General features: G+C 38.1%; 1 protein-coding gene across 5 annotated transcripts in view; it reads right to left on the bottom strand.

The window, feature by feature from the left end:
- Positions 1-19,431, bottom strand: part of CDC14A (cell division cycle 14A) — a 181,655-nt gene that overhangs the window by 80,491 nt on the left and 81,733 nt on the right. For 3 of the 5 annotated variants that reach the window (XM_057500470.1, XM_036883870.2, XM_036883871.2), the window contains 2 exons: positions 16,721-16,800; positions 891-957 (listed from right to left, as the gene is read on the bottom strand). In XM_057500470.1, coding sequence (XP_057356453.1) covers positions 891-957; positions 16,721-16,800 — 147 coding nt within the window. The remainder of the gene's footprint in view (positions 1-890; positions 958-16,720; positions 16,801-19,431) is intronic. The other 2 variants (XM_057500471.1, XM_057500472.1) reach the window with 1 other exon arrangement.

Raw genomic sequence — 19,431 nt, 5'->3', positions numbered from 1 at the left:
ACAGCACATGTGACTTCTGAGATTGTAAATCAATGTTTCTAAAACATGTTCTAAAAGTTTCCAGAAACCTTTTAGATTAACTTCTCCATTACATATGTAAATGACTAAATACTATGACTCTAAACTCTACAGCACATCAAATCACCTGGAGGGATTGTTGAAACACAGACTGCAGAGATTCACTCCCAGAGTTTCTAATTTAGTCAGTCTCGGGTGAGGACTGAGAATTTGTATCTCTAACAAATCCCCACACTTTGAACACCATTAATTCATGGCACACCCAGGCATAATACCAGAAAGGACTCCGGATTGATGGGAACATGAGTTAGAATTAGCCCTCCAAATAACTCCCAATGGTCCTGAGAATGACGTAATCTCTCTGGGGCAGTTTCCTCATTTGTAAAAATGAGATAATACCTGGTCTCCTTACTACTTCACAGGTGTTTAATAGTATCAAATTAGAAAACCAAAGCTGGCAATGTTCTCCTCCACACTAACCGAGAAGAGCAGTGGCTTAGGTCACTCCTTTTTGCTCCCACACCAAGACCTAGCTTGATAATGAAGCTGACTGAGTGACAAAGTAATGTCACAGGGACAGCAGCAGATACAAGTGATAAATCCGTCCCAAACACAAATAGTTTAAATGAGAAATGGAGACCCCATTCGCTTCTATAAGGAGTTACAGAGTTACCCACCCCTTGGCCAGAACTCCCCTTAACTTACCCTACAGTCTATACTTTACAAATCGGTCACTGTTCAAAAGAGTGGAAAGCCTTCTGCTTACTGCCTCCCCACTCTTCTCTCCAAAAGCAAACAGGTATATGGGCATTATTCATTTTTTTGCATTTTTAAACTACTGTGCCAACTACAGCAAGGAGAATTGTTGTTACCTTTCTGATTCCCTGCAAACAGTCAAGGATGGTAAGACTGTATGTGCAAATTCCAAAGGAAGCATCCCTATAAACACAAAAAAGTTAACATTAAAAACATGCATTTAGAATATTCAAATACTGAAACAGCAGAATCAGCTGGAGATACGCGTTTGGCTTCACAGCTGCCAAAACAGTAAACTTGTTAACATATCAGCTCCTACTAGTGAACTACTCCTACAGCCTAACCAAAGCACTTTTGAAATTCCTTTAATCCAATAGGCAAAATTAGTAACAAAGCAGATTTAAGAGTCTGAGCTCTGGAATCAGACTGCCTTGTCTTAAAGTCCAACTCTGCCTCATATTAAGTAGGACATTGAGCAAATTATTTTACCTCTGAGTTTTAGTTTCCTCATCTGTGAAATGAAGTTACTGACAGTAGCTATGAATCACAGGACTGTTGTCAGATTACACTGAAAGCATGTAAAGTCCTTCACATAGTGCCTCGCACATAAGAAGCACTTAATAGAAGCCACTGTGGAAAGCAGTATGGAGGTTCCTCAAAAAACTAAAAACAGAATATCATGTGAGCCAGTAACTCTACTTCTAAGAATTTACTCGAAGAAAACAAAATCTCTCATTCAAGAAGATATATGCACCCCTATGTTTATTGCCATATATTTTACAATAGCCAAGATAGGGAAGCAACCAAAGTGTCCATCAACAGATGAATGGATAAAGATGATGTGGTACATATACACAATGGAATATTATTCAGCCATAAGAAAGAAAGAAAGAGATCCTACCATTTGCCACAACATGGAGGGACGTAAGGGGTATTATACTAAATGCACTAAGCCAGGAGAAGACAAATACCATGATTTCACTTATATGTGGAATCTAAAAACAAAACAAAATGGGCAAAACAGCAATAGACTCAGAGACACTGAGAACTGACTGGTGGTTACTGTGGGAGAGAGGCTGGGGTGGGTGGGTGAAATAGGTGAAGGGGAGGCACAAAATGTCAATCATAATTTAAGTTGGCCATGGGGATGGAAGTGCAGCATGGACAATATAGTCAATGGTCTGTAACATCCTTCTATGTTGACAGTAACTGCACTGGCTGGGGTGAGGATTTAATAATGGGTATAACTGATAGATCATTGTGTTGTATACTTGAAACCAATATATATCGTATATCAATTACACTTCAACAAAAAATCATTAAAGTAGTTGGATGAGGCTCAAAAAACAAGAAGCACTTGGTAAATAATATGACTATTATCATTAACACTGACCTAGAATGTTTAAGTAAAACATTCATCATCACAAAGATATTCTGAGAGAGGAACATCCACCTGTCAAGAAAATGTTAAATTCAAGCACAAAAATGTTAAGAGGACAATGTATGCAGGTTAACAGAAACTAGCAGCTATTTCATAGATTAAATACCACCCCTCCAATTCACACCCCCCCAAAAAATTAAGGACAACACAGTTATTCCCCCAAACAATCTCCTCTCAGGATCCATGAGAGCTTCTAATGCACCACAAACTGTTCTAGCAAAAGGAGTGGGAACCTACTGTACCGAAAATTGAGTACTTCATACTTTATTTAAGTTTTTAGAGCAACTTAGCAGGCCTGCTTTAGGCAACATAAAACTGAAGTATCAAGTTCAGGTCAGCTAAGCAAGAACTGGCACTGGAGCTTTAACACTAGCCATGTTCCAAGGTGTCCAAGGCAAGAAACTTGACCTCAAGGCTTCCATCTCCGCCCAGCCCCCACCACTGACCCAGAGGAACAGAGCCGTCAGCACCTGCCAGTAACAAAGCTGATGAACCTCACCGAGTCAGTACAGGGCGGCAGGGTGGAGGATGCCAGAAGATGTTGGGGGAGGGGGGAGAAAATGACCATTAAGGTCTTTAACATATAATTAACATAAAACCAAGTTTTCCATCACAACCATCCAAGGTAACATGAACCTGTGGCTGCTAAGCCGTGAATCAAAATAGAACTTCAACATCACTAAGTTTCAGCATCCTGATAACCTAATATAAAAATAGGAAGTTAGCAAAGCAGCTTAACAGAAATGTTTCTTAGGTCGTGAAACTTCAAAGTTAACCTATGTAAATAGGAAGGGTGATATGAGATATTGAAGTCTGATTTCTAGAGGTCTTTTTTAATGCCATCTGAACTCATGAGTCAGTGAAAAACAAAATAGCTTCTTCGTCAAATATCTTATAAAGGCATAAACCACATATTAAAAGAAGCAATTTTTAATGGACTAAGCCAAAGAACGAAGTAGCTGAGGATTTAAGATACAGTACTAGCTTATATAAATAACCACACCCTCCTTTGTAGGCACTTGTCTGTCTGGGACAGAGGTTCAGAATAGTTTGTGCGCTTGGACCCCTTAAAAATCTAATGAACTCTGTGAACCTCTTTTCCCAAAATAATGTTTCCAAATGCATGAAGTATATAGGAAAAGCAGATTAGTTCAATTAAAGTTATCAAAATATTTTAGAAATCTGTAACACCATAATATGTAATTTTTTATTAATGTATTATGTAAGACCTAGAAGCAGGTCAGATAACAACTATAATTTTGAAGGAGGAATGTACATAAATAATATCTTGATATATGCAACAAATGTAATGGTATATAAAAATGTGATTTCTATTGTAACAGTCATTTATTGCTAATATTACTGTACTTCCAACATTTATAATTGAACATCTTATAAAATATAAGGTTATTGAAAAAGACATGAATTTTTATTGCCCAAATTCACTGACTCTCTGAATTATCTCCACAGACCCTAGATTAAAAACTACTTCTTTAATAAAGAAAAAGAAAAACTCCTTTGTATTTAGAAAGAATAAAAAAAAAAATTTTAAGAATTGGAGGTACTCCTTACTCCCTCAAGTATATCTTCACGTGCCTCGACTTGGATAAACAAATTCAAAATATGAGTTACCAAAAAAGACCCAGTCTTTCTGATTGTCTGCAAACTATGGTGAGATTAACATGATCCTATCACATTCACAATTTTTACCAATGACTGAAAAGAGACCTTTGGTGATTTGGTGATGAAATCTGCAGACTTGAGAATGGAGGGGAGGGTGAATGAGCCATCTGACAGAATTAGGACACAAAACAATCAGACTGGAAAGATGGGCAGAAGTTTACAACTTGAAATATAATAAGGGATGCAATAAAATTAAGTCATATTCTCAGAACTGGGGAAAGGAGATGACACACCTACAATGCTGGGTAATTTAGATGCATTAACAAATTTAATCCTGATAGCCACATGAAGCCAGTATGTTCCCAAAACCTGACCCCATACTGGGCAAGAGAGAAATGGGTTATTAGAGGCACCTGGATCATATATAGTCAAAAGATAATAACCTTAAAAGTGAAGGAACACAAAAACATGTTAGATACTCAATGGGGGGAAAAGAGAGAAGCAGAGAGAGAAAGAGAGGGAGAGAGAGAGAGAGAGAGAGGGCGAGAAGGTTAAGGTGACAGAGTTAAACCTATTCATCTACCAAAACCCCACTAAAAAGAGAATTTCAAAAGGCTTTTTTTTTCATGGAATCCAGCAAGGTCAGGAAGAATAAGACAGCAGAAAACAGCAATAAAATTATGAAAGCTGAAAATCAGAGAGATGAGTGATGATAAATTAGAAGCCCAGAAAACTGGATATTGAGTTAACAGTGGAAAAATCAGAGAATCCACCTGATTAATATCAGATCATTCTCAAAAGGCCCAAGAATTGGCAGCACTGGGTTCTTCTGGAGGTGAGAATGAAGGAAATGACTAAAATAAGACTGAAAGCCCATTTAAGAAGCTGAGAAATTTTACTCTACAAAATATTCTCTCATTTTATAAACCATCTTCTAAAGATTTTCCTCAATCATCCAATGTAGTTAGATGCATCTGAAGATAAAATGGTTTGCCCTGGAAGGTAACAAGATGTTTGCCCCACAAAATGTTCACGTTCGAATTAGAAGATTGCTTGGGAGTATTTTTTACTCACATGGGTAAATAAAATGAAGATCAAAGTTCAGAAAACACCAGGCTCTAGTAACATGAAATGTCTCTTCTTCCTCTGCAATTATATAATTATTTAATACAATTGATGATCTCTTTCCTCTCTATTATCTCTCTCCTGGATCCTCCCCAACAGAATTTAAAGATTTTCAGGCCTCTACCATTTAAAAAAAAAAAAAAAATCCAGAACTTTCTTGACTCTGCATCTCCCTTCAACCACCACCCTCTCTTTGGGCTCTTCTTTAAAACAAGACTTCTCTAGAGGATTACTCACCTCCCTGCTTCCATTTTCTCTCCTCATATCTTAAGCTCTGCTGTTCTGTTTCCACCCTCATCCACACCATGAACTTTTCTCACTCAAGTCACCAAGGATCATATTGCTAAGCCCCAGTGACTTTTTTTTAAATTGAGATAACATTCACCATTTTAACCTATTTAAAGTGTACAGTTCAGTGATTTTTAGTGTATTCACAATTCTCATCATCACTAATTCCATATACACCACAATAATATAATATAAACATTTTTATCTCCCAAAAAAGAAACTGCACCATTTGCAGTAACTCTCCACTCTCCCTCCTGCCTACCCTCCATCTCTGGCAATCACTAATCTATTTTCTACTTCTCTGGATTTGTTTATTCTAAGCCCAGGGAACATTTTGCAAGCATCATTTAATTTCATATGCCAGTGACAAGTAACTCCCTTCTTTATAATCTCTTCACATGCTTCCTGGACTTTCCTTCTACTTCTTTAAACACTATTCCTTCCCAATCTGCTTTGCAAAGTCATCCTGCAACTTCCCAATCTTTAAAAGTTAGAGTTCTTCGAGATTCAATTCCAGGCTCAAATTCTTCAACGCTCCTAGACCAGGGGCTCCCAACCTTGAGGATGCATCACCTGGATGGTTCTGATTCAACTCAATCAGGCCTGGGGCAAGGCCTGAGAATCTGAGTTTCTAGCTAGTGGCAGGAGGCACCACATTTTGAGAACTATTGCCCTCACCATCTCCTCTATCTCAATTACCATCAATCTGCTCAATGATCCTCAAATATCTCTCTCTAGCACAAACTCCTTAAAACTCCAAAACCACATAGCCAACCACACACATGACATTTCCATTTGGGTTTCTTAAGGCATCTCAAATTCACTGTGTAAGAAGAATCTCTAATATCTGCCCCACACCCCAAAACAACACCACGACAATAATTGGGTCCTCCAGCACTCCCTATCTCATAAAAAAATAGCTTCCATTGTCACTCAAGCCAGGACACAGAAGTTCTTGCATCTCTCTCACTCCCCTATCTTATCCATCCCTATCCCCCATTGTTTTCCCCTCTCAAATGTCTCCTGGCTGCATTTACTTCTTTCCAATTCCACTGCCCCCTCTCACACAGACTTCTGCAACCATCTTCCCACATGCACACCTAGCCTTTCTAAACAGTTTTCTTCACTGCAGCTGAGTAATATTTTTACAAAGAAAACCTCCTCCCATCACTCTTCGGCTGTAACCCTCCACTGACTTCCCATTGCTCTCATGGAAAGTTCAAATCCTCAGTGCGGATACAAGGCCTCGTGGCACCTGGCCCTGCCTACCTCGGCAGTCTCCTCCCCACTTCATGCTACCCTCCTGCTGGGCCCTTCCCCGCCCCTCAGATGGGGCACTCTGCTCTCACACAACCTCTGCTCCTGCTGGCCATGCACTCTCCTACTCATCTTTGCCTAGGCTACCCTACTCATCTTTCAGCTTTCCGCTCAAAGATCACTTGTCTCAGAAGCGAAACTCTCAAGCCACCCTGGCTCAATCAGGTGGCCAGTTTTTTTTTTTACTGGACTTAAAAAAGTTTGACATTATATAGTGGTGTGCTTATTTGATTCTCTGCCTCTACATAATAATTCCAAAGGAGGCAGGATCTATAGATATTTTATTTGCCATTGCCTCCCAAGTACCTAACACAGTGCCTGGCATGAAATGGACAATCAATAAATGTTTGTAAAAAAACATTTAAGTTAAGTAAAGGAACTTGGGAGCTCATCCCAAGAAAATTTTCTATAATATTCCAAAGCCATTTTTTTAGCCCAAGAAGCCTAATATCTCACTAGCAAGAAAAGCTTTCTTTGCATTAACCCAGAATCCCTTCATCCATTTAAGATCGTGTTTTGCTATTCTCTTTGCCAGAGTATTTAGCTGAAGAGAGCTCAAAGCAGTGATGCTCAAAGTAGTTTTCTCTTCCTTTGTCAAGTAGTAAAAAAAATAAAAAACAACAGTTTTATTTCAATCCAGTCTTTACAGAGGTTATACAGAGCTTTTAGGATTTAAATCACTACACCAATATATTGCAAAGTTTTAAAATCCCACAAGTTGTATTGCAGTTACAGCTCCCAGCTGTTTATTTAAATCCTGGTTTACTTTTTCACTCATTCATCCATGCATTCATTCATTCGTATTTACTGAGCCAACTATTCACTGAGTTGAGTAAGAGGACATGTTGTACTTCTCCACCTCTTTCAGAAAGGACCACTGAAATCCCACAGATTTCAACTGAGGGGAAAAGTCCACACACCCCAGGCTGACTGGGAAAACCTCAGCTCTTACCTTTTTCTGTCATGATAGCTTTCCCATATATTGCATTACTCATCTTAAACACAAGGTATACACAAGGCTGCTCTTTATGGAGGAGATAAGGCAATACTCCAAACACCCAGGGTTTCTAATTATTCATCTCCACTGAAGAATAAATCATGCATCTCTAACCCCCAATACAGAAAGAAGACTAAGGTTACAGCCAACGGGTGTCTAGAGAAATTCAAACATAAATTTAGCTCAACCCCATTCTTGACCCATTTAAACTCCAACCAATTCTGACAATTCTCTTTCTAAATGTAACTTCTAACATAACAGTCAACAGAACCATAAAGCTATTAAGAAGTGATTATAAAAGTCCACATAACTATGACCTTGGGAGAGGCTGGCAGTCAATAATACATGTTGAATGAAAAACTAAATAAATGGTATTTGAATAGATGGAACAATTGGGATGTTTTTTTATTTGTATGTTTTTGCATTTATTTCACAGAGAAGCAATAGAAAATAAATTTAAGAAAACTAGAATCCCTATCTACAATTATGTACAAAGAAAAAGGGCTTAATTTGTTATTGTCCTGGAGCTTTCTCCTACAGGTTCTTAAGAGTCAATTATTGAATATTCCAGAATTTTGAGAGCCCAAATCAGCATTGTTAGGGGTATTTACAGCACAGAAATCAGCTTTACTTACCAAGCCAGTTTACCAACACACCAGTGCTTGTAACCTAAGAATCTAAGAAATCACTCAGAAAGAAGCAACCTGGTAAATGTCAATAATGAGGACAGGAAACGGGAGATAAAAGAACATATTTACACAAAGCAGTAAGAAATAATTTCTGGTAATGACGTGTTTGAAATGAAGAAAGAATGAAGAACAGAGGCACAGTGTTGACAATGTGGAGACCGCAATAAAGAATAAAAAAGAACAGGCGGTAAATGGACTAAGAAACACTGAGGATGTCTTGATTCCATGGTTCTGTGTAAACTCTCTGGATAACAAGCAGGTCAGAGATATGCAGATATCTGCAGAGTAATGGGTTTTAAAGGATCGTGAGCTTTTTAAGAACTGGGAATGTGTCCTTCATATCTATATGCCCAGAGTCTACTAAAGTGTTTGACACATTAATATGTTGGAGATGTTGAATGAATGAATAAATGATCACTACCAGATCATTCAGCTTATGCCTGAACAACTGAAGTGGCTGGAACTATTGAACTTTCAAAGCAAAAATTATATAAAACAATCTTTAATCATAAACTGTATACAGTAACAAAACATAATCTAGACTATTGCTGCCTAATAGAGATACACCAGCCACAAGAGAGCCACATATGTATTTTCATAACCATATTAAAATAAAATAAAAAAACAAGTGAAACTAATTTTAGTGATACATTTTAATCTAATATATCTGAAATACAATCATTTTAGCATGCAATCAACATGACTATAAGATATTTTACTTTTTTATGTTACTTCTTCAAAATTCAATATATCTTAAACTTATAATCTATCTCAGTTTGGATCAGATTTCCAGTGTTCGATAACTAGTAGCTACTGCACTGGACAGTTCAGTCCTCAGCTACACTGAATGGACACCTGGGAAGTAGACAATGACCCCAAATATTTCACACAATTGGCTGAAGTACACCTGGCTCCCAGTCTCTGAACCAATCCCTGACATATAGGTACCAGCTCCAGGGAAAGGAGCTGGTTGCTTATATCATATAGGCCTGTAAGGTGAAAATGTATTTGATAAGCAGTGAAAACAAAGTTATCTCCCACTCATGAAAGAGCAAAATCAAATGGCTTCCTGTGGCAGGGCCAAAAGCTGAGCACCACCAGTACCGAACAAAAAAGATAGAACACAGCATCTCCTGCTTTTCAGATTTAACATAAGGCTATACACTCATCACTTGTTCATGTAAAAATTCATTTCTAAATCATGGCATAAAGGGTCACATGAAGTCAGCAGAATAGAATCTGTCTAGAACTAACAACAGGCACCAGAAAGACAGACCAAGAGCTGTGTTCTTGGCCTTTTCTCAATATCTGAGTGTCACCCATTTAACAACACAAGTTTTGCTTTAAAGATAAAAATAGTAGTAAATTGTCTTTAACTCAGATATTGAGAATAAGAGCTTCATATATAATGCATTCAACAAAATAACTATGTTCATTAATGTAAATGATTGCAATCTTATTCCAAACCTCCTTTATCAACTAAAGCTGGCTACTGGAAATATAGTATGCAGTCAAAAATGTTTGTCTCTGAACCTTCTACTGGTCACACTGATCTGGGACCATAAAATTAGGAATAACCAAAAAAGTAGACTCAGCCAATTTTTACAACCCAAAACAGTGAATAGCCATGTTCCAAAATAAAAGAATAGATGTAACTCATTTCCTTAGGTGTATTTAATGGTTCACAAAGACCCTGACGTGCTTCTATTACAAGACCCTGTATAGTGGTACTTATTTGCCACTTTAACAAGAAGAATCTAATAGAGTCTGCTTTCCATGGTGGTCCAAGTTACTCAGTATGCTCCAGCTATTGAGAATGGATTCAGTAGTTTGGACTGGATATGCTTTTTCCAGCTATTTTCAACACAGGAAACTGGCACATTCTCACTATTCAAAACTAATGCAGATTCTTTCCCATCATACCAAACATCAGAAGCAAAGATTTATTAAAGATCCTTGGAGGCAGAAATGACCCCAAAGATCAACACCAAGAAGCAGAGAGGTAGCCATCATAAAGAAAAGTTGAGAATGAAAGGAAAGTCATAAAGAGCATAAAATAAATTTTGTTTCTACATTTTGATACTTAAGAGAAAAACATGGTAAGGAAAACTTTTTCTAAGAAGCACAAAGTTGGTTGCTAAATAAACTTTACTAAAAATCACAATATCATATTTAAGCTAACAAATATCTGGTTCAACACTTTACTTAAAGAGATGTATTTTAAAATTATATCTAACATCTACCAGCATGATTACTTAGCTTTAGAAGGTAGCCTTATGCCAAGTTCTAAGAGGTTGACCCCTTTGAGCCTTTGTGAAGGGACTGCAAGTTCTGGCATGCCCAGATGAATCTGGAGTAATTGCTTCAGAGATTTCCCATTGCCACTCAGCCACATTAAGACATAGCTCAGCAACAGGGATATCACTAGGGGTCATCCCCAAAACACAACAAACCCCTCCCTTAATGCAAACAGTATGGACTCATTTAATAACAAATGTCACTCAAGGATCGCCAGTGGGAGGTTTGTGGGTGCTCTGTTCAAGGAAGGTTTTTCTGGCCTCCCATCTGCTCTAAGAGAAAACTTGCATATGCCTGTTCATACGAGATCAAATACCACTATTTGACAAGCCATCTTTTTCCAAGACTCTCAGGAAACAGCACAAAAACAGTTCCAAAAATGGCAGCATATTATTCAAATCCCAAGAGATTTGTTTTGTCCCACACAGATGTGGATCGGGAAATGTGTCCCAGGGTGTTTCAGGACACTATTTCTGCTGAATGTTAACAAAAACTGGGAGGAGAGGGAAGGAACTCAGGTAAAGTATTTTGGAAAATCCTGAGTGAAGCAAAGTTAAACAAACTACTTTATTACTCAGAACCATTCAGAATCTTTATAATGGGAAAGTGCTTTTAAATATCCAAAATGGAGAATTCTAAACTTATTTGAACATCTAATTTTTTTTCATTTTTTCAATTTTTTTGGCCATGGTAGATCATATAGAGCAGTAGTTCTCATCCTTGGCAGCATATTGGAATCCTGCAGGAAGTTTTTAAAAATCCCAATACCCACAACTTAACACCAAAAGAAACCCCAAACAATCCAATTTAAAAATAGACATTTTTCCAGGGAAGACATACAGATGGCCAACAGACACATAAAAAGATGCTCCACACCACTAATTACCAGAGAAATGCAAATCAAAACCACAATGAGACATCACCTCACACCAGTTAGGACGGCCACTATCCAAAAGACAAGAAATAACAAGTGTTGGCAAGGATGTGGAGAAAAGGGAACGCTCCCTTGCGTACTGTTCTGGGACTGTAAACTGGTGTGGTGGCCACTAAGGAAAACAGTAGGGAAGTTCCTTTAAAAAAACTAAAAGAGAAATACCATACAATCCAGTAATTCCACTTCCGGGTACATACCCAAAGAAAACAAAAACACTAATTAGAAAAGATATGTGCATTACCATGTTCACTGCAATGTTATTTACAATAGCCAAGATTTGGAAGCAACCTAAGCATCCACCAACAGATGGATAAAGAAAACATGGTATGTAAATACAATGGAATATTAGCCATAAAAATGAAATCTTGCCATTTGTAACAACATGGGTGAACTCAGAGGGTATTATGCTAAGTGAAATGAGTCAAACAGAGAAAGACAAATGCCATATGACTCCACTTGCATGTGTTATCTAAAAACCAAAACAAATGAATAAACAAGTAAAACCAATAAAAACAGAAACAAACTCATAAATACAGAGAACTGGTAGTTGCCAGAGGGAATGAGGTGGGGGGATGAGCAAAATAAGTGAAAGGGATTAAGAGGTACAAGCTTCCAGTTATAAAATAAATAAGGCAGGGGATAAGAAGTAAAAGGTAGGGAATATAGTCAGTAACATTGTAATAACTTTGTATGGTATCAGATGGTAACAACACTTACAGGGGTGAGGCATTTTATTATGTATATAAGTGTTGAATAACTATGCTGTACACCTGAAAATAATGTAATATTGTATGTCAACTATTCTTATATTAAAATTTAAAATGAAAATGAAAATAATCCCAATACCCAGACTTGACCTTGAACCAATTAAATCAAAATTTCTAGGAGCAAACCCAGGCAACAGTATTTTTTAAAGCTTCCCAGACTTTTTAAAACCAAATATGAAAACCAACATAACTCTGGGAAATAGTGACCTATAACTTCTAGCCTCTTCTCCAAGATAAAATAAAACAACCACAAAAAATGCATTCCTGTACCTATCCAAGAAGAAAACCCCCAGCAAAAACAAACAAACAAACAATTAACAACAGAGATAGAACATCCAACATTCAACCAACTTTATTCTATTGGGTCTCAGCACAGGACCCTACCCCAGTCTCACCTCTGCACATAGTCACTATTTTTCATGTCACGCTTTCTGTACTTGTCTTCAAAACTGGGACCCTGCATGTTATTCATTGTCTGTATAGTTTTAGCCCCTATCTAATTTTGTATGTCACAGATTTATGAAATATCATCTCAAAAGGCTTATCAAGTGTCATGCATGGATCAATAAATGAAAAGGTGTAAAATTTAAAAGCACAAAGGAGATCTAAAAGATGAACTATGCCATATATATTGGTTCAGTGTTTTGTAAAACAGTTTTCATAAACACTGTTTTATGAATACTCAAGAATGTAGATTTAAAAACACTGCCACTGATGGTCAAGAAAACAATCTGAGAGATCCACTAAGATTTAATGGTCTCACAGGACCTTAGCAAGCTACAATTAATGGCTGTAGAATGGTTGGTCAGTGGTATAGACTATAAATTTGTTAGTACACTGAAAGGTAGAGAATCTAAAAAGATTTATAACAGGCTTGCCAATGCAAACTCCGCTGACTGACCCCAGAGAGAAAGGCCCCCTTGTTCCCTCAAAGGCCAACTGCCAAGCTAACACTAAAGATAGATGGACTCAAAGAATTAAAGTAGGTAAAAATACCCTTTTCCTCTAGTTTTCAGCTGAAGTTACTCTTGATAAACACACTGGCTATTCCTTAGTACAAGTGAAAAATACAGGTTTAACACAACTATTTTATAATTTACTGGAAGGTCCTGATACTGAATTATGAACAGTAACATCACAACAAACCTTCCTTGAGTGTCACACGGAGCCAGAAAGTTGGCTGTCTCTGAAGTCTACTGCTCTCAATGTATCAAGATTAGGTGGTAAATGGGGATGGGAGTGGTGAATTGCTAAAAGGTACAAACTCCAGTTATAAGATAAATAATGTACAACATGATGACTAATGTAGTTAGCTTACACTGCCAGAAAGTATATGTGAAATTTGCTAAGAGAGTAGATCCTAAACTATCTCATCATAAGGGGAAAAAATACTTGTAACTATAGGAAGATGGTAATTGTTTCACAGTGTATGTGTGTCAAGTCATTTTTCTGTCCTATTTAAACTCACACGGTTTTGTATGCCAATTACACCTCAATAAAACTGGAAGGAAAAAAAAAAAAACAGTAGAGCTAACCAAATCTTTTTTTTGTTAATTTGCCTCATCTTTGGAGAAATTTTAACTCAGTTAATAGAAAACCATCATTTAAAAAATTTTTAAGATAAATCCAAATAGAAAAACTCCATCAGATAGTCATTTCAGTTATAATAATGTACTATACTGCAGAGTATTATATAGTATCCTACCTAACTTAATTATAACTTAATTATAAGACAACCTATACCATACAAATGGAAAATTACAGCACCTAAAATCAGCACCTGGATTGTTATTCTCCAGTTTTCATCCTAACATGAAAAGCATTCATGGGGCCTACCCTAACATCTCCAATCCCCAGTTCCCGGGTTAAACTTCCTGCCTCAGTATTCCCATAACACCTCTCAGACTCTAACTCCAATAAAGCACTGTAATTGTTTTCATACCTACCTATTTACAAATTATACACTGAGATCCCTGCAGCAGGTACCTGGTTTCCCTACACATCTTTAGATCATAAGACTACCACAGTGACTAGCACAGAAAAAGCCATAAATAAATTAACACACATATTCCCTGGAACAGAAATAAGCAAAGAGCCCAATCCCAGCTCTCCAGAGAAGAGTCAGACATACCTGGTGGAGAGACAACCATGCAAACAAATAATTACAATGCAAGACATTTGCCTTAAGGTGTATGTAGCAAATGCAATGGGGGATGAACAAAAGATGTAATGGGGAACTATACAAAGCGCCTGCCAGGCCTCTCCAGAAAAATGAGGCAAGGTTTTACAGAACAGGCTGCTCAGATGTTTCTTAAGTGAATAAATCTTGAAGAATAGCATCATCATTTAAATTCACAATAGCCTTAAAACCCATTTATTAGAAAGACCCCAAAAATATATAGCACAAATTAGAACACAGGCATTTCAGTGAAGAGGGCATAGAAGAGGGCCAACCACACTTTGACAAGCTTTCAAAATGGTCTTCATTTTTTAAAAAATTTAAACAATAAAACAATTACACTTAAATGCAAGTTCCTTTAAGGCTTCCTGTTTTTTAAATAAAAGGGGTAACGGGACAGCAGATTTTTTTTAAAATCTAGTTAATGAAGATAAAAGTGTAATTTAACAACAAATCGTGTAAAACATCTACTGGGCAGAAGAACCCAAATTCCAAATGAAGGACAAGGCAGTGATGGCTGACTAGAACTAGTCAGAAGAGGAATCCTGATACTATTTGCATTAGCCTTAGTTGGCCTGGGCTGTTGACTAAAATCAGCTCACAACTTATCAAGTTTCTTTAGTCAGATTCCAAAAACCTAGTAGTATTCTTTCAACTAATTCTTCACTAAATTATACAAGCACTACATTGTGGTATTTCCTGCTTGAAATATACAGTTTATGAAGAACTGGGTTTAGAAATGCAGTTTAATGTAAACACAACTCTTGGTGTCTTGAATTATCAGAAAAATACAACCTAGAGTTATACTCAAAGTCAAACATTTATTAGGATTAGGTGCTTGATCCAAGGAACAAATTTTGCATTTGTTTTTGCACTGTATTTGCATTGAGCATTCTTTGTCATATAATGAGTACCTTTATGCAAACAGATGACTAAAATCTCTATGTCTAGCCACAGTACTACAATTTTCTCCATAGTATTTTCTGTGTCTTTCTTCTAAGATACATTTGAGACCATATGAATCAAAAAGCTACAATTAAAATGATAGGAAACTACCTAAATGTCTACCTGTCAGAGACTTGTTAAATGCATTCTTGTACATTATACAGAAATAAGAATAAGGAAGAGAGCTGTCTATGATATCCAAGATGAATTAAGCAAAAGAAATCAAGCTTTGTGCACATATATGTACATGAAGAAACTCTAGAAGGATATGGAATAAACAAATACCAGAGTTATTCCAGAGAGGGCTAGAGAGATGAGGATCAAGGGTGGGAGAGAGTTTTCACTGTAAACCTTCTTCTATATTTTTCAAATTTTGAACCATGTTAATGTATTTTTATTTTCAAATATTGAAATGAAAACAAACTGGAAAAACAGGCTACAACTGTAATTATGACTTAATTCTGTGTTAAGTAGCAATAATTTTATTGTCTTTTCTTCCATTCTGAAGTTCTTATTCAAAAAGTTACTCAAAAATTCTAGTTCTCAGGAAACTAATTACATAGAACATACAAACTAAAAATGTAATTACGCTTAAAGGGAAAATTTATTATTGTCTCCTCCTCCTCTAATATCTTCGTCTAAATTGACAATCAAGGATAGCAAGGGTCATCTAGCTAGTGAAATAGAAATACATCTCCCTTGAATTCTAATTGGATAATAAAAATCGTATACATTTTCTACTTAAAATTTTTAATAACTACATTGTCCATTGGGCCTACTGACTGGCACTATAATTTTATAAATGTTATACTTTTTCAGCTGATACTTACAAAATATTATTTTCCAACACTGTAATGAAAGACAGCCTTCCTCAAGATATAAGCTAGATTTGTGTACTAAAAGGTGATTTGGGGTCCTCACTGCATGTACTCCTGGGAAGGTACTCTAAGCATCCTTCCTATTCTACATCCCCCAGTGCATGAGGTTGAGTCAGAGCCACTCAGTGCTCTGAAAGAATAAATGGATGAATCAATGATGTAGACTATTGAAATCTAACAAATCTTGACATGGTTATTAGCTCATAAATCAGACACTCTTTGTGCTTAAAATGTCAAGATATAGAAAGGATTCAAGGAAAAACTTAATTCTTAAAAGGAGAAAGCTATTTTATTGTTACTAGACAGGGGAAAAGAACCAAATGTGAAGTAATAAAAACTACTATTTCATTTCATTCCCTATAACACAGGGTCACAGTTGTAAGACAATTAAAAAACACAACAACCCAACTCTAAAGCAACAGTTGGCTGGCCAAGTGCTATACCCGCATCTTACAAGAGTTATACCTGAATGGAAGATAGGGGGGGTTTGACCCAGAGAGGAGTGCTCTGTAGGCTTCTTCTGGTGTCTTCTTTAAATAGATTACCTAAGACAGATAAATAGCAACATTTAGAACACCACCAAGAAATGATACAAACCTAATTTAATTACTCACCAAATCTGCATTTCACTTCCTCCACTCTGAGTGACAACTGTCATGGTAACACACTGACCTTCAGACAGCAACTGAGCTGCCAAAATTTTCTGTTCAGCTTGAAGCTGATCAGTAGCCTTTGGCTTAAGGATGAGTAAGAGCTAAAAGACAGAGGGCAGATCCTTCAGAGGCCATTGGGGCTGTTTACAGAGCACACTGAACAGACACAGTGGCAGGGTTTTCTCTTTAGGGAGAAGAACAATAGTTCTTCCATTATTGTACTATTCGCTCACCAAAGACCAATATAGGCCTCTCTCTCCTTCATAGAAGATCTGCCATGAGGTAGTCCAGTGCCTGGTAAATTTTGAAAGACACCTCAGGGTGAGCATAATACCCATGGGAGGCCTACTGAGTTCTCTGTCTGCTCTGACGAGAGCCAGTATTGGTCTCTGAACACTGAATAGAATCACAATGGAATGGGTGACAATGCACACAGGTAAGTGTTGGAAAACATTGGCTTGGCTCTTGATATCAAGGGTACTTAGATCCCTCTGGTTCAACATGATAAACTAATCTTAAACAAAGAAGTAAACAAAAAGGAGTTCTTAAAACCAGCAAACAACTTCAATTTAATCGACTTATTGAGTGTACAAGTGCCAGACACTGTATCAAGTACTCAGACCTCTCTTCATAGAATCTGCATTGTTGTGGGGCAAAGACAATCATTAACAAAATGAGATAAGTACCGATAAGAAAATAAACAGGGCCCTGGAAAGAGAAAAGAAAGGGCCTGCTTGAGGTAAGGCAGCCAGGGAGATGGATCCCTGGGGGACAGGCAGGGAAGATGTGCAGAGGGGGCAGAGGGAAGAGCTAAGGGAAAGGAGGAAAGGCTTTCCAGACAGTAGGAATAACAAGGGCCAGGGTCCTTGCGAGGGGAAGAGCTTGGCGAGACAGACAGGGAGGACAGTGGTGTGACCGGACCAGCGGAGGAGGGAAAGCCCTGCGGTGGCAGGATAGAGAAGAGCGATACTAACCATGGGGAGAGTTTGGTTTTTATTCTAAGTGCAATGTATTATCCTAATTCTGAGCTGAGGGAATTGATCCTCTTCCTTTATAGTTTGAATCAGATTTGATTCCCCAAATCCTCTCTACCTAGACTGAATGGCATTATTTCTTTTAATATGTCCCAATATTAAAACCCTATGCATTTCACCAAGAATGGCAGTCTCAGTTCTTAAAAAGTAGGGCCTTCCTCTCTACTTTGAGCTTTAAGCTACTCCACTAGCAATATATTACATGTATTTAATTATTAATAACCTCAGGCCTTGAAAACTCCTCAATTCTGAATTCTCTAAATGAAGAAAACTCTTATTAATATGTAAGATAACTAACTTTGATAAGAAAGCTCCGTATTCATTTGAAAATAAACATGAAGATCTGATAGAGCACACATGAACCGAAGCACACTGAGTATGAAACAAAAACCACACAGAAAAATGAAACCGCTGTAAAAGAATGATCTAGGGGGCGGAAGATGGTGGCGTGAGTAGAGCAGCGGAAATCTCCTCCCAAAACAACATATATCTATGAAAATATAACAAAGACAACCCTTCCTAGAATAAAGACCAGAGGACACAGGACAATATCCAGACCACATCCACACCTGAGAGAACCCAGCGCCTCACGAAGGGGGTAAGATACAAGACCCGGCCCCGCGGGAGCCGAGCGCCCCTCACCGCAACTCCTGCGGGAGAAGAATAGGCAGAGCGGGAGGGAGACGGAGCCCAGGACTGCCGAACACCCAGCCCCAGCCATCCCGGCCAGAGTGCAGACACAGTACGTGCCCAGGGGGCCCTGGATGCTAGGGAAACAGGGCAGCAAGAACAGTGAGCGGGCACTGGAGGCCGGGTGCCGGAGGACATAAGAAAAGGGCGCTACTATTTTTTTTTTTTTTTTTGCTTTATGGCTGTTTTGTTTTGGCAAGCGCTTTTTGGAAGTCTTAAAGGGATAGGGACCCCAATACTAGGGAAACAGGGCAGCAAGACTGGTGAGCAGAGGCCTGAGGCTGGCACTGGAGAATAAAGAAAAACGAGCAACCACCTTTTTTTTTTTTTTTTAATTCAAAATTTTTTTTCTTTTTCTTTTATTTTTGGTGGTCGTTGTTTTGTTTTGGCGGGTGCTTTTTGGAAGAATTAAAGGGGCAGGGCGGGTCACTTAATCCAGAGGTAGGGAATCCGGGATCTCTGGGCACCCTAACCCCTGGGCTGCAGGGAGCAGGGAGGCCCCTTACGGAGATAAATAGCCTCCCAGCCGCTCCTGCTCCAACGCAACTCCACCATTTTGGAGTAGCTGCCCGAGCCAGGCCACGCCCACAGCAACAGCGGAGATTAACTCCATAGCAGCCGGGAAGGAAGCAGAAACCCTGTCTGCGCGCAGCTGCGCAGCACAAGCCACTAGAGGTCGCTGTTCTCCCAGGAGAGGAGGGCCACAAACCAACAAGAAAGGAAGTCCTTCCAGCCGTCACTCGTCCCAGCTCTGCAAACTATTCCTATCACCATGAAAAGGCAAAGCTACAGGCAGACA

This window comes from Manis pentadactyla, chromosome 4 (genome assembly GCF_030020395.1).
Source record: "Manis pentadactyla isolate mManPen7 chromosome 4, mManPen7.hap1, whole genome shotgun sequence".
Lineage (NCBI taxonomy): Eukaryota > Metazoa > Chordata > Mammalia > Pholidota > Manidae > Manis > Manis pentadactyla.
Note: the sequence above shows the minus strand (reverse complement) of the source record. Positions and strands in the feature narration are given on the sequence as shown.